At 39.3% G+C, this 27,335-nt stretch overlaps 1 protein-coding gene across 1 annotated transcript in view; it reads left to right on the top strand.

The window, feature by feature from the left end:
• Positions 1 to 2,457: 2,457 nt before the first annotated feature.
• The window catches only part of CPED1 (cadherin-like and PC-esterase domain containing 1), a 145,115-nt gene continuing 120,237 nt past the window's right edge, over positions 2,458 to 27,335 (top strand). Inside the window, exons 1-2 of the mRNA XM_010004304.1 lie at positions 2,458 to 2,709; positions 13,996 to 14,182. Of these exons, the coding sequence (XP_010002606.1) occupies positions 2,458 to 2,709; positions 13,996 to 14,182 (439 nt within the window). The remainder of the gene's footprint in view (positions 2,710 to 13,995; positions 14,183 to 27,335) is intronic.

Genomic DNA, 27,335 nt, shown 5'->3' on the forward strand with positions numbered 1-27,335 from the left:
GGGGTAAGGACAGAGGATTATTTTTTTGTTCAAGTGTAGGACTCTAGCAAGGGCGTATGATACCCAAATAATGAAGTGACCCTTAATCCAAATCTTTATAAACAAGTTTTAATCAAGTTTTCTAGCAATAGCACTTACAACTCTGACTAAAATCCCCCCACTGAGAGCTGGAGAAGTTGACAATCAAGTAAATGCCACCCACACAAGCTAGTGGTTGTGGGCCCAGAAATCCTGGTATGCCAAAAAACCACAGAACAATCTCTTAAAACAGTAAAGCAACTCTGCTATGCTCTCCTCTTCTGCTGATCGAGTTACTATGGCTCCCAGGCTGGCTGTAGTGTCTCTGCAATTCTCCTTGGAAGGTACCAGCTCCCTGGGCATGCCTCTCCATTGTATGGCACAGACCTCCCCTGAAGCCAGCTGCAGGGAACCCATGGTTTTCCAATGTCCCCTAGCCAGATTTGTTACCTTGCCAGAGGCTTTGCAGCACAGGTTGGCTAGAGTAGAGGCCAAGGATGTGAGCTGTTGTGTTGGGAAGGATGGATCATGAGCAAAATGTCTCCAGAGACCAAATGTCAGAGTTCCTGTGTAGAAGGCAAGCAGCTAACACCAGCAAGTGCTGTACTGCTTTCCCACTCAGGATAAATTAGGAGTCTAATTTAGACAACTACAGCTCCAGACAGAAAACTAAAATGCAGTGCATGTGACAACTGAGGTTCTGCATGAAGTGTTGAATCATTTCAATGGCATTTTTCTATATGTGAGAATTGATGCTTTGGAATAGTATGGAAAAAAAATCTTTGGAAGCTGACTAAACACTAACACTTCCAACAAATACATACTCTACTCTTCATTGCTGTATATAAGCCTCTAATTTGCTGTTGCTGCTGCTGAATCAGGGAGGCTGGCTCAAAGTTATCATAACAGCAGTCATTTCTTATCTATGAGGCAGTGTAGGAAGATCTCTTTCTTCTCAAAAATAACTAAGGATGTGGGATAAAACAGATGACTTGTATACAGATATTTTTAGCTAAAAGAACTTGATTAAATGAGAAGTTAAGGTCTATAAAGATAACAGAGTTCCTCAACTGTTCCCATCTGTCTTGTCCCTGTCCTGTGTCAGCAGGGGGAAGTAGTAACTAAGACCTTCTGTGGCTTAGATACTAAGTGCTTTCACTGGAGTATTTTTGTCCGCCCTCTTTTCTTTCCCTCTTTGACATCAGTAAGAAGTTTTATTTATATACTGCTGTGAGATATTATATCTACTATGGAAAATTACTGACAACTGCTTTGTCAGTGACGCTTACATTCAAGTAAATTAGCTTCTTTTTACAACATTTTTGTTAATATGGATTAAAACATTGCAGATGCTGCTCAGATTTCTACCTCCTGCAAGATATTTGTATTGTTTCAATTAGACTGATTGCTGTAACAGCAGTTTTCTAAAAATTGCAGTGATGGTGGCTTTGAGGTATGCAGTGTGAGCAAGGACACCTCTTGTTCCTCATCCAGATCTCTGTCTGTGCCTCTAAGCCCTGTGCCTGCTCACAGCGGAGCTAGTTTAGCCCCACCCTCTGAGCCGTCCAGTCTTTATTTATATGAAATCTGTGGTCCAACTGGCTTCAGATGGTGTGTGTATGTGCGTGTGCCTGCCTTCTGAGTGTGTGAGACGAACTGGGATCATGAGCCAGGGTTGTTCCAAGTGGTTTTAATCAGCAGCCCATTAGAGGAGAACGGAAAACTTCTAACAGGATAAGAACCGAGTAAGTAAACCTAACTTTGAACTCGCAATCTGGACAAAACAAATGCAAACTGAAGTCTTCATAGTCTGTCAGTTTTCAGATAAATGATCACTTTTAGAGAGAAAGCTGTGCATGCTGACAGGAAGGAGGCAATTTAAAAGAACTGGAATGAAGGAAACTGTAAAAACAAAGTGGGAATTGAGAATGCAAGAGAAAAAAAACAGAAAACGATTGTTCACAAAGTTGGTACACTCTCGTACTCTTTTCAGCTGTGGACAGGACTTGTTAAGCTTTAACCTCTTGCTTTCTCAGATACTATTGTCTGGCTGAATAGTTCCTTCTGCAAAGGGGGTGAAGATTTCTGCTCCTCACCTGTCTGCTGGCAGGTCTGTTCTCCCAAGAGTGCGGTGTGGAAGATCTCCCTACAGCTCTTTGCAGAACACCCCATGGCAAGCTGCTGTTTGTTGCTGCTCACTTGTTGTTTCTTCACAGATTGTTCCCGTACCCCTATGGGAGGGTACTTCCCAAGCCTCTGCTTCTCTGGAACCCGTGACTTCTTGTCAGATACCAGGAAAGGTCTCAGCAGCAGAAATGGGGAAAACTCTCACTAGTTTTGGGTAAAGGGTGCCTTCGACTTTTTTTACCCTGGCAAGACGTGGCTACTTGGACTGCATCTGCAATGTGGCAAAGGGTGAAGTGAGGACGGCAAGAGGCCATGGTTTGGGGGCAAGTCCCCAGGTGCCGCAGGCTTTGTCGCCCCCGTCCCTTGCTTCTGGCCTTAGTGGTGGCCATCTGTCTCTTCTGCCAGACCCTGACTCCTCTCATGAGCAGCAGCATCCTTTCGGCAGTCGTTAATGGGATTGCACCCAGCAAACTGACTAAAACACAGCAAGGAAGATACAAGGAGGTCCCCCCAAGCGGCACTCGCTGCTTCCTCCCTGGCAGTAATTCACAGACAGTGAAGAAGGTAAGTCAGCTGGAGCAGAGTGCTGAGCAATAATTAGCAAAGCGAGGGATAGTGAGTCTGGCAGGATCATCTGAGTCCAGCTAAAATTAGCCTAAGCTTGGAAGTCTGAGATCTGTATACAAACAAATGGGTGATCTAATGACAGTGGCATATGTGCAAGCACGTCTCTGTTACCAGCTCCTCAGTCTGGTGTTATTCACACAGGAATCCTGAAATCTTTGACTGAATCATGGAGTTGCTCAGTGACTCCAGGGAGATTTCAGTTTGATGCACACACCATATTTTATTTCGGCTTTAGGAATTGGGTCAGAGGCTTTGCTGCAAAGGCATATAAATCAGGAGCCGGTGGGGTTTCATGGAAGTGACTGAGGCTGTTTATTAGCACCGGGAGCTGATTAGCACTGCAGCTGTCCTGTATTAAAGTTAACTGCTGGTCAGTTTTGTGCTTTACTGGGATGCTGCTGAAAACTTGAATATAACTGCACTTGAGCAATAGAAAAAGCACTTTTCACATTTTCAAATCAAACTATTTCCTTTGGAATCTTTGTCCCACAAATTTTACTTTGTCCTTAGGTTACCTGGCCTCATGTTTATTTTGTATAAGGTCCCTAGAATGGGTGTTAAAACCTAACAAATGCAGACATTGTTGTTTTAGTTGGAAAATGTGGTTTGTTAAATGGTCCAGACTGAGGTAGTTATTTTTACTCTACAATCTGGGATTAACACTAGCACAAATGTTTCAGATTTTCTTCAATCCTATAGAGGCTGCTACTAGTGCAGCAGATACCTCACTGTGAAATCATCATGCTGGCGTTTTATATACAACTGTATCAGGACTATAAACATTAATCGGTAACTTCACGGATTATGGACAGCATCCATATAAAGCAGTTCAATTTAAAAAAAAATAAGCAGAAGGCTGCTTCTTTGATGAGACAGGGTTCAGAGTCTGAAAGGTCAACAATATTGATTTTAGCAGAGTAGTTGTAAAGTGCATCTTCTGCAACAACCGAGGGCAGATATGTGAAATAACTTTGGCATGACTCTTCAAGCTTAAGTCTTAAAATATGGATTATTTTTTTTTCCTTATGAAGGTCAGAGAGATTTTTCTTATGAGTTGCAGAAATCCACTCTGTGCTGCATTTCTCATAATTTTATATTTTAATGACACTCCTCTACAGTAGGTACCCAGATTTAGATTTGTTCCATGATGTGACATGAAGAATTACACTTTAAAGGGGAATAAGCACAGCTGGCAAGTGTGGTTCGCATTGTGTTACAACTTTTGATGCTTACAGTCCACTTCTTTTTACTCATTACTATTGTATTGGCAAAGAATATTTCTTACCTTGGGCTACCTAAAATTTGTAAGAATTGGTGGAGTAATAGGAAGGTTCTGCTAGCATGTTTTTTGGCTGGAAATATCTTTAGTTTCTTCTTTCTGAATTTGTTTGAGAAAAATGCAGATTGACACTGAACTTGATGTGCTGGCTGTTTGAAATAAGAAGGAGGCATATGTTTTTACAACATGCTATACTTACTGCTCTTCAGCATATGTAGTTGGTACGTGACTGTCACATGTACATGCTGAACCTATAGTACCGATGTAAATACAGATGTTAACCCTTACAGGTATGTTTTCCAGGACTGTGTTACTCTAACACATTCCTCTTCAAATTCTGAAGACCACCCATAGCTGGCTCCCTATTTGTCTTGAAAGGTTCCTGTAGAGCCTGACGAACAAAATGTCTTGCACATGTTGGGATGTTACTCTAAGTGGGGCTCCGTTTCCCAAAGATACTCTGCTGGTTGTGTGGGCTGAATAATAATTTCAGGGAACAGAAAAGACAAACATCTCAAAAAATCTCTACTCCATTGCTTTGAGAATGTGCTCTTGAACTGTCTGTCTTTGCCCACTGCTTATTCAGATAACTGAACTGCTGTCTTGCTTGATTTTATTGGGTTCCCAGTAACATCTACAACAGATGTCATGGCTGAAACTTTCCATTGTTTTATTTTACAGTCATGTGCCCACCCACAGTAGCCAGTTTGGACAGAAGTTTTCATTAAAGCTCTGGCTTAATTTTTCATCTATGAATATGGAAAAATACTTTAAAATACAGTCCAAAATATTCACATTTTTAATTAGTCACACAGGCATTCTTATTCTGTAAATAGTCCAGTTAGCAAATTTATAAAAAGTAATTTACTGAGCAGTTAAACAGTGACTTAAAACAAACACTGCTACTGGAAATTATATTCTTTAAATAATGCCCACTATTTCTGGGTTTTAAATCACAGTGTCTGTCACAATGCAGAATCTCTTCTGGCTGAGTAGGGGCAGGTTTAATTCTTGATTCCTTCAGAGAAAAAAATCAGAATTGTGTTAAGCCTGCTGTGAAAATTTTGTTCTGTTTGATATTGCATTAGCAAAATCCCCTTCCAAAGTCTAATAATTTCTTCATTCTGGGTATGCATTGCCTCAAAAAATGCCCCAACAAAACAAACAAACAAAACAAAAACCAAAAACAAAACAAAACAAAACAAACAAAAAAAAAAACCAAACCTGACACCTTTTATGAGCCATTAGGGGAAGAGGAGGGGAAGACCTGAGGAAAAGTGCAGCTTTACCGCTGCATCTCTGATCTTAATATTGGTCTAATTTTGGAAGGGAAAGTTCGAGAGAAATGCAGAAGCAGCATGGGGCTGGAATTGCCAATTTGGTCTGTAAATGTGACTTTAACTGCATCCATGATGCCCTGGGATGGAGCCATTACTGCCAGACACATAGTGCAAGCTGTTTTTCTTAATTGCAAAAATGCAGATTTCATTCATAGCCTGGAAAACCTGACAGAGTTCATAGTACTTCTCTCTCAGGTATCACACATTATAGGATTTTTAAAAGCTGCTAGAGAGCTTGTCCTGTAGCTTAGTTTTCACATGGCCATAACTGAACATTTTCTAGTATAAAATAAAATGTTAATGTCTGTAGCCTGAAAAACAGAAAGGTTGTTACTGAATCTCTGGCATTCAGGGCATAAGAGGGAGATACCACATCTGCAGCAGGCTGTCTGCAGGTTCAGCCAGACACTTTTTCCTCCTGCATGAGGAAATATTTGCAAAGATACATAGTAAGGATAAGGGCTAGTGTTGTAGCATCTAAACTGAAATAGGTATAAACAAAAAAAACCCCCAAAATAAAAATAAAACCAAAACCCACACACAAAAAAACCACAACAACAACAACAACATCAAAAGACCGTAGAAGCCCCGTGTAGGTTTGCCTGGCATGGTGTTGTGTCAGAAATACCATTGGTACCAGGTAGATGTAAAAACATCACCCTCATTTTAAGTAATTCAGCTCTGCTTCTCAACCATTTTTTAGAAGACCTATTAGCTGATTACAGTGTTTCCACTCTCTGAGTTAATTCAACCAGATTCAACATAAGTGTCACTGCACAGCAGAGCGTTTTGCCAAGGTAGATGTAGCACCTCTGCTGTTGGGATGAAGCAGTGAGACACTATTGCTCACGTGCACACTAGCTCTCTAACCAAGGCCAATGTATAAAAAAATAGATAAAAAAATTTAAGGTGGGCCCTGAAGGAGATTATTTAATGGATACTCACAAGTGCCTTGCTACATCCCCTGGCCATTTCAGGCCACTTGAGAAACAGAAAACAAACAAGATATGCAGATGATTATTTGACAGTTTCTTGAGTCGGCGAGGCTGGCATCTTAATAAATTAAAGTTACTAGGTATGGTGATAGGAGCTGTCTTCACTTTCAAGATCCTCAACATGCCACTTACATTTGGTGTAAAATATACATATCTCAAAGAACAGCTATAATGAGCTAAGCAAACATGAAAAATGAGGAAACTTTGTTTTATGGCTTCACTCTGAACAAATAGGATAGGATATAATTTACTGAGACTGGACAGTATGAAAGATGCAAGGTAATGACAGCTTGATGTTGTCGTATGTCAGAGGCACTATGTAGAGAAAGGAAGAAAAAAAAATAAAATAAGAGAAACATCATGGTTTAGTCCTACCCAAGATCTGAAGGAAGATCTAGTTGAACATCTTGCAATGGTTGCAGGCCATTGACTCCCAAAACTGGGAGTGAAATTACTGAAAAGCCGAGAAGTTGTTACTAGAACTTTAGAACTCTGGATGTCCAGAGTGGAATTATCCTCTCTTTACTTGAGTGCTCCACACTGTTTTGTCAAAAGCCAGAAAGCTGGACTTCCTAGTCAATGGAAATAACTGTCTCTAATGCAAAATTCATCATGGCTTAATGCAGACATTTAAACAAAATGTGATTAACTTCTCCCTCTGAAGACTTTTTTTTTTTTTCCTGTTATTTTCCTGTTGATGGAATACACTTGCCTTAGTCAGAATAAGCAGAGAATGAAGGGGGCAGGAAAGGAGTGTCATGGCAGAAGGCATGGGGAAAGGAAGCAGGTGTGGAAGGCAGAGTGGGGAACTATGGCTGCAAAGTAATAGTATCCTTAGAATGCACAGAAGAGTTTGTGCACAGAGGGGAGTTGGATTTGTGCTAGGGATGAGAAAGGGAGATGGGAATGGAAATAGAAAGAAAAGAAGACAAAGCTAGTGGGAACTTTTGAAATGTAAATATGTGAAAAAGAAGAAATGAAGCTGAATGAGAGAATGAGAAGGGGTGATTTTTGTTGTCATGCAGAAGCAGAGTGTGGTGAGACCTCTGGATAGAAAAGATTACATTATGCATAATTAGGTTTGATAAATGTTAAAAGTAAATTTGATATTAAAAAGGATATTTATTTTATAGAATAAAACAGGGGGATTTCTCCTCACAAAAGAAGAAATAACTTTGCTAGAATGAAGAAAACATTTCACAGACAGTATGGTTTCAGTAACGGTGTCCTTGGATTGATACCATATTCACACTTCACCCTACGAAAACAGGACATTTCCCACCCCCTTTCCCTCCCCTCCCCATTTCAATGTAAAATGCAAAAGGCACTGAGGAAACAGCTATTTTTACTGCACAGATAGCTAGAGATATTTTGGTGATAAAGGGCAAAGCTATTGTGGTAGCAGTTAGGAAAGAGGGGCAGGGTGGAGCCTCTTTGCAGGACGGGAACTTTGAGAAGGAAGCATCAGCAGCAAATGGGAAATGGAGGCAGTTTTACTCATGTACTTCATTGGAAACCTTTCCCCAAAAGTAGCTGTTCTGATCAGATGGTAAGATTGGCTCATTGCCTCTTCTCAGGACAAGGCAGTTAGTACTGTGATCTATATTTTTATAAAATAGCTCTGTACTTCCAGCTCAGAAAGCTGGTGATGACTATGCAACTTACTTTTGCTTTTTGGATTTATGAGGTCATCAGAAACCAGCCATCAAAGTAGTGCGATAATATAGTCACTTGCTCTGTATTTATTCAGCAAACAATTGGAAGCAGAATTACATTCCAACCCAGAATTACATTCTACAACACAGTCCTTTCTGATTAGGAAATCTAACAGAACATAAAGCCAACACTTTAAATATCCTCCAGAAAGTGAAACAGGAAATTAACTTCTCTGTTACTTCTTGAATACAGGAGCGAAGTGCACATGAAATGTAATGGCAGTATGAACAATTTACTGTTTCTATGAACATGAAAAAGAATTTAAAAGTCACATTTGGAATTAATAAAGGTCTGCACAGTCCTGTAAATTAATTACTTAGGGCAGTAGAACCACATGCTACGTTTTTATTATTGCTTTTCTTATTAATGCTGTTTAATATTAGTGCAGTAGTTTCTAGGAGTCCCACTCATGGATTTTTTGTAATGTTGTTGATCTGGGTGGCATTTAGCAGTGAAGGCAGATGCACACTTCCTTTGCTGGCTAAACGTGAATTTAGGCAGTTTGCTGCTAGTAGTATCAGTGTTGTTTCTGTAAGGCTGGCTCTCTTCTGTGGCATATCTCTTGCATTCCCCTTTTATACAAAGGCCTTTTCGTTTGCATAGTGACTCACACATCTCTTTTGCAACCTGCAAAAACAGTGGGACTAAAGTAAGCTGCAGTCAAGCTACTTGAGGCTATCAGACAAAACTCGGGCAGTCTTGGCTAGCTTGGTGTATAAGAGTGGTGTCTAATCAACACAGGGACTAGCGCTGCCAGAATGGGGTAGCTGAAAAGAGGATGCACAGTTTTTGTGTTCTTTCCTGAGAGAAGCCTTGGCAGACATGAGCTAGACATTATGTTAGGAAGAAGAATTTTGTTTCTGCAGTTGAAGTGATGGTCAATTAAATTCTATGGCAAGAGTTCAAACTATACGTTTATTTCCTTGCCAGGCGGAGACAATGCATCAATATTTATGGAATTATGTAATCTTCTTGGAATCTGAAAAAACGCCAAGGAACTGTTTTTCTCTCCTCAATTTGAAATGTCTTTGCTCTTTTCTTCTTGGCCAAAACAATGACAGTAATTATATATTAGAAAATTCAGTTGCTGACCAAATTTTGGATTTTTGGAACAACGCAGAAATTCTGTACAATAGAGGAAAGCTGCAGGGACTAATACAATCAATTATATCTTTATACATTCATAACCTAGAATTGACTAAAATGGCTTCAACGAAAACTTCAAAACATTTTTTTCTTTAACAGAGAACTTCACAGCTGTGTGGAACTTGCAGGCAGACTGAACTCAGAATTGCAACTCAGAGAATAGATGTCTATTTTCAGTCAGGCAGGGATGGTTACATAATTTTTGAGATTTCATGTTGTATAAACTGGGCTGTTTATCTTGTTTGTTAAGACCTCAGAAGAATATACATTTGTTAATTTTTTAAAAAATCCATAATAAACTGTATGGAGCTCAAATATTTTTGTGTTTTTCATGTTATTCTATAAACTGAAAACATAATTACGAAATTCATTTTTATGTATTTTTTTTTCACTTTGCAGCCCATTGTATTTTGTTTAGACCAGTTGTTAAGGCTGTGGATCATCTGTCTAACAGCCTATTGCACTAAAATGAGGTCAGTGACTCAGCTAAGTGCAATGGTTTGTAAGCTGTAAAAGCAGGTATATCATGTCAAAGCTGACATAGGACTCATCCTAAATCTTATGGGAAAACTCAGCTTTGCTGTGAAGCCTCATTAATTTCAGTGGAGAAAGACACACTGTTCTTGAAGTAAGACATGGACCATAGATGTTCTTTACCAATCCTTTTCATAAAAGGTGTATGGAATCTGAAATAAACTGACCTGCTAACAAATAGCCTGAGACTTCAAACTGGAGAAGAGCAAAAAAGCGGTTTGGATGGGAAGACATCTGACCACTTAACAATTGTTCTCAAATAGTCAAAATGCTACAGATCCATTCTTTTTAGTCTAAGCCTGCTTCACATTAAAGTTATAGGAATGCCAAAAAAATCAGAACCATAAATGTTGAAATATGTGAACAGCTTATTTTCATCTATTGCACCCTGCTGCTTTTCTACCAGCTCTCTGCCCAGACTGAATTTTTATCATTGAGAAATATTTTATAATAACCAGCAGACTCTTTAAGTATATAAACATGACTGCTCTTGCTTTAATACTGGAAATTTTGAAATACACCCAGTAGTAACTAGATCAGCATGGCCAGTGTTGTAAGGCATTTTATATAGAACTTTGGAAAAAAATATGGAATCACTTGCTACAAGCATACAGTTGGCCAGATTTTTTTTTTTTAATTCTTTGTAGTCAATGAGTATTAAAAAAAATAAAACAAACAAACAAAAAACCCCCACAAACAAAAAATTACGCTACATTGCACTGGCTTGGCAAGAAAACAGAGAGGACATGTTGCATCTTGCAATCTGGACTGCAAATAGCTCTGACAGGAAAGGGTAGAGGAAGTAAATTTGGCAATGTGATGCATGGATCTCAAATAAGCACAGTAAAAGGTGTTGAGGTATTTTTAAATAGTACCAGATTAAACATCAGGTCAAGCTGTTAAATTTAGGACCTTGAATTGTCTTGGTATCCCAAAGATCCCATTATGGCTTTTTGGGAAGCTAGTCGATGAAAGTGCCTGGTGCCTCATGCCTGGGTGGCAGGAGGGGAGGCTGGGGCGCAGCCAAAGACATCCCACCAGGCCTGCTCCGTCTCTCCCAGTCCTGCATCAGGAGGCTTCAGACACCAGGAGCCTGGAGGGCTTTCATGTGTCTGTGGACTGTGTGTGCCAAGGAAAGCCCTCTGGAGCAGGAACCCATGTGCTCCATGCATGAAGGCCCTTGCCAGTCCTCTGCCCGCTCCCGAAAGTTGGCTGGAGGGAGCCAGCTGCTGTGCAGGCCCCTGCAGCCACACGGGGCTATTTTTATTTGTGTTTTGTGGAAGTGACCTAGGTTACCACCATTGCCTGACCTTCCGGGTTGTTTTTTTGGTTTGGTTTGGTTTGGTTTGGTTTGTTGTTTGGTTTTTTTTTTGTCCCAATGCTACTATTCATGTTCTCTTGAATATGTGCCATTTCCAAAATAGAGCATTGCAAACATTTCTGCTAATCCCCAGGGAAGTGAGGAAGATGCTCCTGTGGAGGTGAGAGGGAGAACTCCCTTCCCCTGGAAGACCCCGCTGCAGGCAGGCTGGAGCTGACCGAGGCCTGTAGCCCCAGGGACTGTGGGCTCCTTGGGACCCCCAGGATTCCCAGAGGCCAGTTGCTCCTGTCCCCCTCCGCCTCACCAGCCAGGCAGAGGGAGCAGCAGGGGCCTGGCTGGCACCCGGGGCTGCCAAGGCCCGATGCAGCAGGTGTGGGCTGCGAGGCAGCACGGGGCTGGTGTGAGCCCCGCGAGAGCTGTCCTTGGCGCAGTGCCTGCAGGGGAGAGTGAAGTCCTTGCTGGACGCTCGAGACTTTGCTTCTTAAGGTTTGTTTGAAGCAGAGTGCTTAAGGAGTGGCAGTGCAGGAGGCTTCACTTTTGAGAAAAAAATGTGTTTTCTTAGCATGAAAAAAATGTGGTAACTGTTAGTGAGGAGGGGTGCACACAGAGTGCTGACAAGTCCAAGGCGGGACCCTCATGCCAGGCAGTGAGCACCCTCAGCCACACCAGGAGGGATGGGAGAGAAACAAGCCACAATAGCCAGCTAAAACTGGACAGGGATATGTCCTGAGCTGCAGCCCCTCTGTGCTCCTCATGTGTCCTCAGCTCACCCTGCAGCACTGGCCCTTGCACACATGTGATGGAAAATTGGATTTGCTTGAAATATAAAGCAAGAAATGTCTCTCTCTCCTGATTTTCTTCTGCAATGTAAGTGAAATGGAAAGCTGGAAGTATCTGGTTGGACGGCTGGGAGAAGGGAGAGAGAGCACAGGAGGGAGGCCAGGACAAGGGATGGATTTTGGAACAGGGAGGAAGGGAGTGAGGGAAGGAAATGGAGAGGAAGGGCTGCCAGCAGCTGCTGGCGCTGCAGGAGAGCAGGAAAGAGAGGAGATAAGAGGCGATGAAGGAGGGGCAAAGGAATAAGGGAAAAGACTAGTGGGTGATGTGTCAGGGAAAGGCGATTTCTCACGCTTTAATGCTGTGCTTGCCACCCAGTTAGTGTTTTAAAAACACTGGGATGCTGGGAAGGAAAACTGACAGGTTACCTAACACAGTTCCGGTGACTTCACGCTGTGGTATTTGTGCTTCTTCTAGCTAGCATGTGATCAACCTTTACTGGAGTATCCCAGTGTCTAAAGTAGTTTTGGGTTGCACATTTAGCAAATATACATGGAGGACTCTGCCAGTGTTGTGCCAAGATATTTTTCAGGGTTCTTTTATCAGCAATGTTAACCCTTTCCATGGAGAATATCTGCTCTGGAGCAAAAGCAGATGTAATGTTATAGTCCAAGGGCTCTGAAACGGTTCATGCACCTCACTGCTGCAGAGAAGTTTACACTTCAGCCAAGTGTAATGTAAAACTGCATCCTGTAATTGGGGAACAGACTGCTGAGAAGAGTGACTTTATCACTAGATCTCAGGCCTATAAACTACTGGACACATCTAAAATGACATTTGTTTATATCAAAGCATCTGTCTCTTTTCAGTATGGTCTCCTGTGCAAAATAATGGTGACGCCTTATTTGTGTAGCACTTCCTATCCCCAGTGATAACCTTACTAAAATTAGAAGTTATGGAATAGCTTAGTTTTTAAAGGACACACTGCTAATTATTCATTACTAAAATTCATTAACTTGACAAGAACTAGGTTATTGTCCTGAACTAAATTCCTGAAATGCTGGTATGTTTCAATCCTAAAGACATTATTTTTTTCAGCAACAGAAATTCTTGTATGTTAATGGAGTTTTTATTGCTAAAGAACAGCTAGGCTATTCCAGATATGAGTGAACTGTTTCCCACATAGAACATCGTATTTTTTATGCCTTATATAAGATATCCCCCTTTCCCAAAGACCTGATGACAGTGGCCCTGTAGTTCACTCAGTTTAGAACTTTATGTCAAGCTCACTACTACCTGTGTGTGTTTGGGGTGGCTCTATTCCGTTTATTCTTGCAAGCAGCTCATATCCCAGGCTATTTTACAGAGGGTTTTGTGTAGGTGCAGTTTTCCCCAGGTGCTGTGAGGGAAGATGGTGAGTGGTAGACAGCCCAAAAGTTCTTTAGGATTCATTGGAGACTTTATACACCTTTCCACTTGCTCCTACATACAAGTCTCTCTGCCAGTCCTCCTGGCTTGGATCATTTTGGACTAATAAGGCAATAAGGTACTGACAAGGTTACATTTAATTTTCTGGAAACACAGCAATCTATGGTACTGTTTAGGATTCCTCAGCATGCTTTTGCCTCAGCACTCTTATTTTTGCTGATTATGCTGCACAGCAAAACTCAGATCCCTGCACTTACCATCTGCATAGGACCACATTCCTTGGAACAGTTAACATGGGACCCATCTCTGCTAGGTGACCCACAGATCAGCCTGAAGCCACAGAGATACCTTGCAAGTACTCTTACTGGCTCACCAGAGCAGACCAGGTTTCAGCCAAAGGTGTTTCCATGAAGGGAAGACCATGGTTTAAAGATCCTCCATTGCTACCCTGAGCTTTCAAACCCTCGGAATATCAATCCACAATGAAGGCAGAAAAAATTGAGAGGCAGATAAAATGGAGTTTGTGGTTAAAAATTCCTGATACAAAGAGAATTCTTAAATCATACCAGAAATATTTCCTGGATTGTCACAGCAAGTTACTAGGATTTTTTTGTGAAAAATAACTATATATTATACGGTTGAGTGTCCTTTCTTACAACTGCTGTCTTTCCTTTGTGTTTGCTATAGATCGATGACTCCATGCTCAAGTACTTTGGAAGCCACACGAGAAGAGCAATTCTGTTCGCACCTCCTGCCCACCGGGAAACTGACCTTCAGCTCTGTCAGCGCATCCTGGCAAAACACGGATATACAGTCACAGTCCTTCGAAACAGGAGACTGATGGAAGATCCCAGGCATGCGGGCCCTTATCACAGTAAGATTAATTTGACTTAGTTAATTCATTAATAACTAAATATTAGCTATTGATCCACAGAGGTAAAGCTTCTAAACTCTGCATGCAAGTAAAGATACAAGCCAAATTCTAGCCCTTCCAGTTATGCAGGTACTTTTCCACAATTAGATAATCCTTTCATTAGGTATTTCCTTCTATAAAAAAAAAAGCAGCAGTGTGACTCATTATAGTCTTGACAAGCAAATCAAATCAGTTTGGTTCCTGATGACTTCTCATACCAACTTCATCAACACAATCACAGTGTGATTTTCAGTAGAGCATTCCATAATGAAACAAATACCTGCTACATTTGGTTCTCTCTCATTTTCTCTCTTAAGGAAAAGCTATATGCATGAAGGTATGCTCTTTCCTCCAGTAACGTTTTGATTGCTCTGTGAGCTTATTAAAGAATATGACACAGAAAACATGCATTTTGCACTTGCAGCAGAAGCTGGGGTAAATTACTGCTGGTTCTTAGTCCCTGTTGAAATCTGATCCACAGTAAGAGCAGGCTACCGGAGAAGCTTGATCTGTTGCAGAAGGAACTGTAGCTTTGCGGTGTAAAGTTATACTGTGCCTGATAGAAGAACTTTAGCAACTAGTTATATACGTTGACCATGTTTAAGTGCTCTTGGACACCATAGAAGTATGCACTGAAACTGGGAACTCAATTTGCTCTTCTATTGGAAATCAATTTTGGATCTGGAAGGCCACCATTCTGTTAGTAGAAAGATTGTGTGGTGGTTATTTCTCATGGTGAAGAGAGTGCTCCTTGCATTATCAGGCTTGCAATACATTCCTGGGGTTAACATAGAGCTCAGTTTTGCTTTATGCTTGGAATAATCAGAGTAGTTTCATAGATAAAATGCATAATTCTTCAGCATGCTGGAGATGGCTCAAAATTACACCTCTAATTTTAAGTTCCTCTAATAAACTTTTTTGAAAATAAGGTACATGTAGTTTTCTAGGCAGGCTGTACTGAAAAACAGTAATTGTCTTAACTTTGGTATTTTATTTTAATCTGCTTTTATAGGTATGCAAAATTCAGTTCTGACTTAGAAAAAAAATTACTGTGCTAGATTGTGCTACCATGATTATGCTACTAGATTATGCTACTCAGGTTCAGGTTCTCAAATAACAGGCTTTAATTTCCAAACACTGCTTTTGCAGAGATTAATTTAACTGTGGGTATTTATACTTTACAGGTTAGGACCAGTACTTCCTATAGTATTTTTCCAGTAATGAAAAAAAATAATAAAAAGGGTTTAGGTATTTTCCAGGAACATCCTACATCTTCCAGCAGATGTTAAAGCATGTAAAAAAGTCACATACTTGCCAATTCAAGCTAAAGAGTAAAACTCTACTTATTCCATTTCATGGCAACATAAGTCTGCTTTTAACTATTCCCTGTGTTATGCAAATGCATAGCTTTAAAGTTATATTTTAAAAACAAGAGGTAAAAGAACATGTCTGCATACCAAACCAATGATCTTTTTTTAGAACGGAACAAGCTACACTCAAAGTTCTTTTTCTTTGCCAGCAGATTATGAGGTTTACTGTTCTGGATGGAATATTACGTCTTATTTTGTAGAAGGGTATTTTGAATTATGTTTTGTCATAATATTTGCTTAATAGGAGTGTTATGAATAACTAAAAAATATATTACTTGTTGCCTTTATTAAAAATGTTTATGAAATATACTGAGAAACATCATGAACATTGTGAAAAATCTGTAAAAAGAGTAATTCCTTCTTACTTGGTCTTTTTTAGCACCTCTATCCAGTGGTTTTGTGCTATTATTTTTGCACAGCCTTACTTGTGTATCTTTCAAAGTTCACTCTAATTTTGAAAGTTTTTTTTTGTTTAGAATGGCTGAGAGCCAAGAGTCTAGCTGAAGTCATATATGGAAAAAAATTCACCACAAAAACATTCCTAAGTTTTTTGTGCTGGCCCACTATTAATTTTGGGACCAGTTCTGCTCCCATTTGAAACCCAAATGTGACAGCTCTGCACTCTGATCTCCCAGAGAAATCATTCACACCTGGGCTGCAGCACTATGTTGAGTTCATTACCATCAGAAAGAAACATCAGAAGAGTAGTTTTCTTCAGTGGAAAGTTTAAACTTCTTACAGGCCAGCCAAAACAATTTCAGTTTTGGTAACTGGAAAATAGTTGGCTAAAAGGAAGCAGATACCCTTTTTTTCAGGCAAAGGGACTGTGGTTTATGGGTTTCCTATGAAAAATCTATACAGATGCTTTCTGAAGTAAAATATAAATTATTCAAACCCCTGATTTTTCAATGAAAAATAGCTCTGTCAGTAAATTCTCAAGCAGCCTCGGTTAAAGAAAAAGTAGCTGTGCTTTAACCATTCCTTAGCAATTAAACTCACATGGAGGTATAAGCTCATGGACTGATGGTATCTGTGCCTGTTCTGAGATCTTTGAATCCTCCTTTTGTGGCAGCCCTAAATGAACCAGTTTTCCTGTAAAGTTTAACACATCTGTAAACTACATCCAGCTCAGGAATCTTCAGCACAAGAAAGACATGGACCTGTTGGAGTGGGTCTAGAGGAGGGCCTCAAAAATGATGAGAGGGATGGAACAGCTCTCCTGTGAAGATAGGCTGCAAAATTGTACTATCCTGTATTTTGCTAGTAACGCAGTAGCACCTCCCTATCTCCAACCTAGCAGCACACTAGGAAATCAAAGAATCATAGATCATAGTTTCAGTTGAAAGGGACCTTTAAAGATCACCTAGTCCAACTCCCTTGCAGTGAGCAGGGACCTCTTGAATTAGATCAAGTTGCTCAGAGCCTTGTCCAACTTGACAATGTTTCCAGGCTTGGGGCTTCTACCATCTTTCTGGGCTGGGATTGCCACCTTGGGCATGCAGCTGCTCCTGGGCTAGGTGTATTTCAGCATGGTCATTATCTCCAGTATCTGTTGGAAGTCCGTCGTGAAACAAGCAGTTTAAATTAAGTTGAATAACAGCTGCTGAGAAAGATTAAAGTTGTATGGGCCAGCACATCAATAAATGTTACACTTGCTTTGTTTGCCAGCTAGGCAGAAGCAGGTGTGACTGGTGTGTTGTTACTTCATTCCTCCTCCTCTTCTTACAAGGTAGAATCTGCTTGCAGAAATATAGCCTCTGGGATGTGTTCAGCCTTTGCTGCAGAAGTGGGTTTGAAACCGGTGCCACAGATTCATGGAAAATAAGAAAACAATCAGGATGAGTGAGAAAGCCCAACACCTCTGGACTTTCTCCTGGGAGCATTTCTGTTCTGAGCCACACAAACCACAGACCTGTGCTGCTCTATCGGAAGTGAGTGGGAGGAGCTGCTTGGCTTCAAAGCACCCGTAGGTCCTCACAGAGTGGCTGGTTTGGGTTTTTTGTTGTTTTGGTTTTGTTTTCTTGGTTTTTGTTGGGGTTTTTTTGTGATTATTGTTCCATTTGAGAAGTATTGTACAGATCTCAGCTTTGGTTGATACTTACCTCTTGGGTCAATACATCTTAATATTTACTTCCACTGAAATCAATATCAACTTCATGTCCAATTCATTCACCTGATATTCTTAGGAGGAAGTTATATAATATATATGTCCTAAAATTTACATATATCACAAAGAATATTAGATCTGAAGTAATTTCCTCTTTACTGACTTTATCAATATGCATTGGCTTGTGTTTTCTGCCTTTTTAAAAATATGCTGTGTTTAAGTACTTGGCTGCAGAAATAAAGCCGTGGTTCCAGTAACTGTGAGGATGATCTGGCTTTTTGCAGATATGGGTGTGGTGCATGGGTGGAGCTGCTCCAAGAATAGGAAGGGATGAGTGAGACTACAGATCCATGGGAGCAAATCTGAGCAAATCTTCACTCTCCTCTTTATGTGCTGGGGTCAAGAGATTTGTCTGGCATTTAAGGTGGCATCTCATGATATTACTTAGGTATTACATCAAGAAGTTAATAACCTATCATTGTTAAAGCAACATGAAAATATTCAGACTCAGTTAATTTTGCCATAAAATGCTGATCTGAGACTTGTTGGATTGTTATGGCAGATATGGTCTCTGCTTCTTCCCTCATCGGTTCTCAGCAGAGCACTGTTGCTTCCTTGTACCCAGTGGCTGCTCCCTGTAAAAGTTGCTGCTTGGGGAATGTCAAGAAGCTTGAGCCTGCAGGAGCAAGCACAGGTGTTCAGCAGACCTGGAGTGATGCTAGCTGCAGGTTTCTGTCTCTCTTTGAGTGATACATTACTGTGGAAGCAGCTGAGGACAAGTGAAAGAAAATTCTGCTCTGATTATCCCAAAACACCATTTTCCAAGTCAGTCTTTGTTAATTTTTCAGTTTGGTTTGTGTGGTAGCCTTTGGAAAAAATCAGCAAATCTGTGTTTTCCGTGGGAAGAAAATGTCTGTGTCTATTCACTTCTATTTGCAGTGGGACTAGACAGAGAGTATTGCCATACCAGAGTTAGAGATGAAGCAATGAGGATAAAAACCATATGAATCACTGTCAGAAGTAGGATGAAATGCCTGCTACTTGCTGTATATGTTAATGTTATTCCTTTAGCATACCATGTCACCTCTAGTATTCCTTGCTGTTCATACTTCTGAGCAGAGGCTAAATCAGCAAAAGATTCAGCTAAATTGCTGACATCTGGCCAACACCAAAGTAAGAACTTGCAGAACTGCTGCTTCATAAATGCAGCCACTGATAGTTTCCTCAGGGTTGCTAATTAGTCTAGAGAATAAACTAGAGCTGTGGGTTTTGGAGGCCCCCAGGGCCATGTCTGGTGATTGTCTGACATTTACTTTTTATTTTCCAAGATACACTGTATCAGTAGAAGTAGTGAGAATTAGAGGAGGTGGTGGAGACAAGAGGACACAGTGATGTTCCTTCTTCAGTGAGCATGAAGCCTGGTATGACTAGGGGAACAAAGGTATTTGTTAGTGTAAAATATTTCAAAAGTCTGCTGCCAAGGAAAAAAGAAAAGTATGTTCTTCATGCCTGTGGTAGACAGGATGTGAAGTACTACAATTATTACAAAAAAGTTAGGTTAGATATTAGGAAAGCTGTTCTGGGGATCGCACAGATCCCCGGGAGCCGTGGAGCATTCAGTCTTAGAGGTCTTAAAATATCAGGTGAAGAGCTTTTGTTGGGTGTAGTGTGTCCCCTTCTGGGGTAATGAGATGGACTTGAAGTCTATGAGTAGCCTTGAAAAAATGAGACTGAAGAGGGAAAAAAGAAACTGAAGAGCGAAAATGTAGTGATTTCTAAAGCAGATGGGGAGATTCAGGCACAAATCAGCTGTGGTAACTCAGAACTGTAACTGAGGAACAAGCAATATGTTGTTTACAGCATCTTCTTAAAATGCAATATATTCTCAAAAAAACCCAAACCCAAATCTATGAGAAAATACTCCTGATGGGAGTGGGGAAAAGGGAAGGGAGCACAAAATCAGTGGTGCTTAGAGTATAGCCAGCTGAAGTTTGAGAAGGCAGAAAGCAAACGCCATACTCTGAAATAGGGATGGTTTTCATGGGACAGCGTCTAAAAGCCAGTACTAAGAGAACCAAATCTCCTACCTTAGTGAGTGGTTTTGTACAGAGTTTGAAATACATTAGCAGAAGTAAGTAGAATTAGTTCTACTTTACTTTTATTTCATTTTTTATTTTTAATTGTTCAGACTACAGTTAGGAGAAGACCCTACTTGTTTGTTACAGCCTCAGACAAGTTTCCATAAAGCCCAACTAACTTTAGCAAACAATTATAAAGAGAAAAGGACTCAAGGAAAATTGCTGGTGTGTTCTGTAAACATCTGGTTGCCATTTTCAATTACAAGGACCAACACACTAAAGGAAGTAGTTTAGTTTTTTTGGAACAGAAACGAGACACTGGGGTTTTTGTTCTTCATAGTAGAGAGTAAAGGAAATGTCAGGAATACAGGGGTCACTAGATGCTCAGCTTTTATAAATACAAAAGTCTCTGAGAAAATTGAAGTAAATTGAAATCAGGTTCTGAAAGTGTAAACAACCCTGTAGGGATAAGGTTAAATAAGCAGGGCTGAAGATCCTAGCATGCCAGTAAAATCATAAGATCATCCTATCATAAGTAAGTAATTTAAAATATTGTGCAAAATAGTAATGGCGAGGGTAGCCACAGAATAATTTTGTGGGTTACCATACAAATACATGTATATCTTAAAATTTACCAGACAGAACTTCACTTCCAAAAATTATTTTGGCTAACTGCTGGTACAAATATATAGCTGACAGTATACAAAACTGTTTGGTTTCCTCATGCAACATATATACCATGTGAGTCCTGTGCGAAGTTTTGACAAATAAAACATACATTTCAGAAGCATTCTTTTTCTAAGTAAGGAACTTCCCAAAAAAGCTAAATAGGTGGAAATGTGATCCTCAGAGCATACTAGTTACAAGAGTACTTAATGTTTCTTAAATTTGCTCTGCTTCCTTAAAATGTAAGTTGATATAGTTTTAGGAATAAAATGTTTACTAGAAATACACACTGCCTTGATCACTTTTTAATTTTGCTTTTAGCAACTGAGCCTGGCTATTTGCCGACTAATTAAAAGTGGATGCCTAATCTCATATCACAGACATAATTGGTTTCAGTACAAGACAGATCAGTTCCTGACAAACCCAAATCAATGCTGTTCTCTAATGTGCTGCTGTGGTTTCTTGTTAGAAAATCTAAATGCATCATGTATATTTCTGAACAATATGTATTCTTCTTCCTAATTATTAGCAGAACATATTCATGTTTTCTAGCATAAGAGCACACAAATTACTTCCTTGCATCACTAAAATAAATCCTCTAGCATTGTACTAAAAAGCCTGTTTCAAATGCACTCTTTTCTTTAAGAAAGGGAAATTATTTATTTGTTCATTACAAATGTACGGGGACATTGAACTTTGCCAAGTTAAAAACAAAATGCATCATTTAATCATGAATTTATTGAACATACCTTTCTTTAAATGTTCTTTTTAGTCATGTAAACAGAACATACAGTCCAGTGGAGAGTGCTACTTATTGGGCTGATGTAGAACTTACAACAATTAAAATATTATACACTGATTACTCAGTGAGCTAAAATTAAAACTTTGCTGGAATAAATTATGTCATGTTAATAGAATCTGAAAAACACCAGTGTCCAGGCAGATACACATTGGCCAAAGGAAAGCAACAGCGTGCAAGTCCACTGAAATTAAATAAACACCAGGGATTAAGGTGTAAGTACACAAGCTTTATAATATGCTAGTAACATGCAAATCCTGTAAAAGAGTTTTAAGCAATGTTTTGTAAATGTAGCCTATAGGTTAAAAAGGTACCAGCAGATAATTGTTTTTAAAAGTATCTTTAAAATGCATCCTATTAAGAAATGAATCCTGGCTCTGACAGGGTTCAAGGGGAGGCTGTTTATAAAAACATGTGTCTGTTCCTAAATGTTGGATGATTGTCTACTAATAGAGGTGCTGGAAGAATGGCAGTAAGGCTGGCCAGCAGCTTGGAGCAGTCCTGCCAGGGCACTGTCTAACGGATTTTTGCCTTAGTGTTGCCCGGTGTTCTGGCAGCTGAAAGCTGAGCACATTTTTTTGATGCACTCACTGGCACTGAGCCCTGGTCAGCTGGGAGAAGTGTTGTGTCTTTCATCATTGTGCTCCCATTTTAGGTAGAGGTATTACTACTTCTGAAACCAAACCAAGCTGGGGTTGAGTTTGTTTGGTTTTGTTCTTTTTTTTTTACCTTAGCTACTGTGACTTTTATTGTTTCAGATAGCAAAAATCTTGTACAGTGTGTGGGCCTTCATTATAACTTGCAGCCAGCCCACTTCATTCTTAGGTTCAGATTCCAAATTTCTCCAGCTGCATCCACTTCCAGCTGACAGCTCTTTTGAATGCTGCATCCCAAAAATGTCCCAGACATCAAAACTGCAGTAACCACCCACGGGTTAGAACATGTTTCTGAAAATTTCACACACCCCATTGTTGCTATGCTAGCTTTTTTTACATCAAAAGGGAACCTTTCCTTCATGAGGAGAATGGTTATTCTACCCTCCCGATGTTCATTAGACTCCCTCAAAGTTGATTTTTTAGTGAGTATTGAATATTCTTTTATTCAGCCCCTGAGGTTGTCCATTTGGAAGTAATCCTAGTTTGCACAGATGTTGCAAAGAAAGGAAGCTTCTTTGACGTACTCAGAAATCAAAACTATTCCTCAGTTTCAAGTTGGTCATGAGAGCTTTCAGATTCCTGGAAAAAAATTCTTAATACAGAAAACTATATATTAAAAGTGACACCTACGCTTTGATTAGAAAGACCCACATATAATTAGTTGCTATCATTTTTGGCAGGCGTATGTATCCCTGTACAAAATAATGCCCATTTTTCACAGAGAAGGGCAAAATATAGAAGGGATTTGGATTTAAAAATGACGAAGGAAAAGTATCTGAGTAACATTAACTGGTTAAAAAGATTAAAAAAATAGAGTCTTAACATATTTGCTCAGTGGTGCCTTGTGTAAGTAAAATATATTCAGACTTCGATAGAAGGAAGGACAGAATAGCTGACTGGTACACATTTTTGAAAGTTTAAAACAAATTATTCAAGGCAAAAAAGTGTTTCTATAACAAGCTCATTGTTGTAATGGCTTTGTTTCTGACATATGTGCTAATGATTTCCAAAATAAATATTTAGCTATAAAAAGGAGTTTAATTTTTAATTTATAGCAACTACTAAAAGAGTTTTCTTCTGCATTGTGTAAAAGCAAGATAAATCTGGCAGAAACACAGTTATTTTAGATCCTACAGTTGGAATACAACTCTACTGATAATTTTTTTGAAAAAGGACTTTAGTGTAAAATTAGAAAATAAGACAAAACAATTTTTTCTTTATTTGGTAGAAAATAAGTTTGCTGAAAGTTTTGGGGTTTTTTTAAGAGATAAAATAGAAAACCTATGAACATAACAAAGTACATTGTTAAACATGCTGATAAAGAAAATAAACACAAGACCTAGCTATTTTGAACCAAATTCAGAAGTATTTGTCCATTTAAATAAGAATTTTTTTTCATCAGGCTTCACCAACTCTCAAAAAAAAAGAAAAGCCCTCACTCTGGTTTTCACTACCACGATGAGGCTAAGTATGAAGGCCTAAGTATGAGAAAAGAAGGAAGGGAGGAAGGGAGGAAGGGAGGGAGGAAGGGAGGGAGGAAGGGAGGGAGGAAGGGAGGGAGGAAGGGAGGGAGGAAGGGAGGGAGGAAGGGAGGGAGGAAGGGAGGGAGGAAGGGAGGGAGGAAGGGAGGGAGGAAGGGAGGGAGGAAGGGAGGGAGGAAGGGAGGGAGGAAGGGAGGGAGGAAGGGAGGGAGGAAGGGAGGGAGGAAGGGAGGGAGGAAGGGAGGGAGGAAGGGAGGGAGGAAGGGAGGGAGGAAGGGAGGGAGGAAGGGAGGGAGGAAGGGAGGGAGGAAGGGAGGGAGGAAGGGAGGGAGGAAGGGAGGGAGGAAGGGAGGGAGGAAGGGAGGGAGGAAGGGAGGGAGGAAGGGAGGGAGGAAGGGAGGGAGGAAGGGAGGGAGGAAGGGAGGGAGGAAGGGAGGGAGGAAGGGAGGGAGGAAGGGAGGGAGGAAGGGAGGGAGGAAGGGAGGGAGGAAGGGAGGGAGGAAGGGAGGGAGGAAGGGAGGGAGGAAGGGAGGGAGGAAGGGAGGGAGGAAGGGAGGGAGGAAGGGAGGGAGGAAGGGAGGGAGGAAGGGAGGGAGGAAGGGAGGGAGGAAGGGAGGGAGGAAGGGAGGGAGGAAGGGAGGGAGGAAGGGAGGGAGGAAGGGAGGGAGGAAGGAAGGAAGGAAGGATTCAGGAAAGTGCTAGCACAGAAGGTAACTGTAGACTAGTTAGCTTGCTCTCTTTGTTACAGGACGATGTCACCCAGAGGAAAGCAGCAGGTTTTTTTCTTCTCTACTCATCTCCATGACATATCTGATTTTCATCCCAGACAGTACAGTCCACATTTTTTTCAGATATAACAATGTGGGAGTTTCTGTTCACCTTCAAAAGTGAGAGATCTTGCCCTGTGTTTGGAGAGAGAATTTTAAAATCCACTTTAGAGCACATGTTCCATGGATGTGCTATGTGGTAGTTATGATAAAATCTGCATTACAAAATCACTACCCCATGGCACAACAGGTGAGTAGAGTTAAAAGGCAGTTAAAGGTGCTGCGCAGAAAATAGTATGTGTGGAGTATAGTTGGAAACCTCCCGTACATTAGACATGACTTAATTATTGCATCACTGTCTTCTGTGGATTTGTCTAACTCATAAATAAAATGGGTCAATTCCCTAGTCCTGAAGACAAGTAATGCAGTATGGCTCACGTCCATGTATCTAAACTCTTTTTACTTGACTGAGGGTGGCCTGCTCTTCGATGAATTTTAGGAACTGTCACTGTCTTGAGCTGTCTCGTGGGGCATTGCATGGCCACCCAGGGAGAGGAAAACAAACACAGCAGATGATTGCAGGCCAGTGGTTGAGCCTGTGTCCTGACACTGTTTAGTTTAGCTGTTGCCTCTATTCCCAAGCTTCTCTTTTTCAGTATTCTGGTTGTCTCCTGCCTCTTGGGTATTAAGAAATCTGTCACATTAATTAGTGTAGAAGTGCTGTTAATGTAGTGATGAAGGGCGGCCATTCACACAATAGGTGTCTTTGTTTCTTGCATAGGTGATCAAAAGCTGTACTTTTAACATTGTAATTGTTATCCTAATTCATTGTAATTAGAATGAGAGAGCATTAAGGCAAATAAACCATCTACTCCTTGAGTATAATCAACCTGGCAGTCTAGTTTCCTTGGGCAGAGTTCGTCCTCCCCAGGTGCTACTTTCCCACTGCATCACCCGTTGAATCTTCTTTTCAGCTTCCAGCTCTTTCTGCTCATTGCATACACCTCTCTAAACACTCAGGCTCTTCCTTGTAAAAGAAGTAGAATCAAAACGTTTGGTAATAGTCCAGTGGGGAAGATGCATCAGTACCTCTGTTTTTGTTGTAGCTCCTATGAACACGCTCATCCAAGTGCCAAATACAGCAGCCTGACAGAGGTGAGGCTGATACAGATCTGTGTTCCCATGTCCAACCAGCAGCAAAACAGCATATGCTCCCAGCCCAACCTCCCCCCACAGAGTGTGCACATACACACACACATGGCCAGCTACACTCAAGTGTTCAAACACAGGCAGCACCCACAGCCTCATCCCCTGGTCAGCCCTCAAACATGCACATATACACCCAACTCCAGCTGCTCCCACCATGGACACACAGGCCTCTGAGCCCTAGTGCCCCTGCAGGGACTGACTTAGAGCCCCACAGACATATACAAGAACGAACAAGTGAGAGCCCTGCTGCCAGTTGAGAGAGGAGTTTAATGAGAAGACAAGACAGGCTGCCCTGACCAGGTACAGGGCATGGCTGGCTGGGGGTAGCAACCAGCCCATTGCCTAGAGATGACAAGCCCTTTTTGTCCCTTTATGCCTCTTTTTCTTTTTCTTTTTCTTTTTCTTTTTCTTTTTCTTTTTCTTTTTCTTTTTCTTTTTCTTTTTCTTTTTCTTTTTCTTTTTCTTTTCCTTTTTCTTTTTCTTTTTCTTTTTCTTTTTCTTTTTCTTTTTCTTTTTCTTTTTCTTTTTCTTTTTCTTTTTCTTTTTCTTTTTCTTTTTCTTTTTCTTTTTCTTTTTCTTTTTCTTTTTCTTTTTCTTTTTCTTTTTCTTTTTCTTTTTCTTTTTCTTTTTCTTTTTCTTTTTCTTTTTCTTTTTCTTTTTCTTTTTCTTTTTCTTTTTCTTTTTCTTTTTCTTTTTCTTTTTCTTTTTCTTTTTCTTTTTCTTTTTCTTTTTCTTTTTCTTTTTCTTTTTCTTTTTCTTTTTCTTTTTCTTTTTCTTTTTCTTTTTCTTTTTCTTTTTCTTTTTCTTTTTCTTTTTCTTTTTCTTTTTCTTTTTCTTTTTCTTTTTCTTTTTCTTTTTCTTTTTCTTTTTCTTTTTCTTTTTCTTTTTCTTTTTCTTTTTCTTTTTCTTTTTCTTTTTCTTTTTCTTTTTCTTTTTCTTTTTCTTTTTCTTTTTCTTTTTCTTTTTCTTTTTCTTTTTCTTTTTCTTTTTCTTTTTCTTTTTCTTTTTCTTTTTCTTTTTCTTTTTCTTTTTCTTTTTCTTTTTCTTTTTCTTTTTCTTTTTCTTTTTCTTTTTCTTTTTCTTTTTCTTTTTCTTTTTCTTTTTCTTTTTCTTTTTCTTTTTCTTTTTCTTTTTCTTTTTCTTTTTCTTTTTCTTTTTCTTTTTCTTTTTCTTTTTCTTTTTCTTTTTCTTTTTCTTTTTCTTTTTCTTTTTCTTTTTCTTTTTCTTTTTCTTTTTCTTTTTCTTTTTCTTTTTCTTTTTCTTTTTCTTTTTCTTTTTCTTTTTCTTTTTCTTTTTCTTTTTCTTTTTCTTTTTCTTTTTCTTTTTCTTTTTCTTTTTCTTTTTCTTTTTCTTTTTCTTTTTCTTTTTCTTTTTCTTTTTCTTTTTCTTTTTCTTTTTCTTTTTCTTTTTCTTTTTCTTTTTCTTTTTCTTTTTCTTTTTCTTTTTCTTTTTCTTTTTCTTTTTCTTTTTCTTTTTCTTTTTCTTTTTCTTTTTCTTTTTCTTTTTCTTTTTCTTTTTCTTTTTCTTTTTCTTTTTCTTTTTCTTTTTCTTTTTCTTTTTCTTTTTCTTTTTCTTTTTCTTTTTCTTTTTCTTTTTCTTTTTCTTTTTCTTTTTCTTTTTCTTTTTCTTTTTCTTTTTCTTTTTCTTTTTCTTTTTCTTTTTCTTTTTCTTTTTCTTTTTCTTTTTCTTTTTCTTTTTCTTTTTCTTTTTCTTTTTCTTTTTCTTTTTCTTTTTCTTTTTCTTTTTCTTTTTCTTTTTCTTTTTCTTTTTCTTTTTCTTTTTCTTTTTCTTTTTCTTTTTCTTTTTCTTTTTCTTTTTCTTTTTCTTTTTCTTTTTCTTTTTCTTTTTCTTTTTCTTTTTCTTTTTCTTTTTCTTTTTCTTTTTCTTTTTCTTTTTCTTTTTCTTTTTCTTTTTCTTTTTCTTTTTCTTTTTCTTTTTCTTTTTCTTTTTCTTTTTCTTTTTCTTTTTCTTTTTCTTTTTC

This window comes from Chaetura pelagica, unplaced genomic scaffold, assembly GCF_000747805.2.
Source record: "Chaetura pelagica isolate M959 unplaced genomic scaffold, ChaPel_1.0 scaffold68, whole genome shotgun sequence".
Classification (NCBI taxonomy): domain Eukaryota; kingdom Metazoa; phylum Chordata; class Aves; order Apodiformes; family Apodidae; genus Chaetura; species Chaetura pelagica.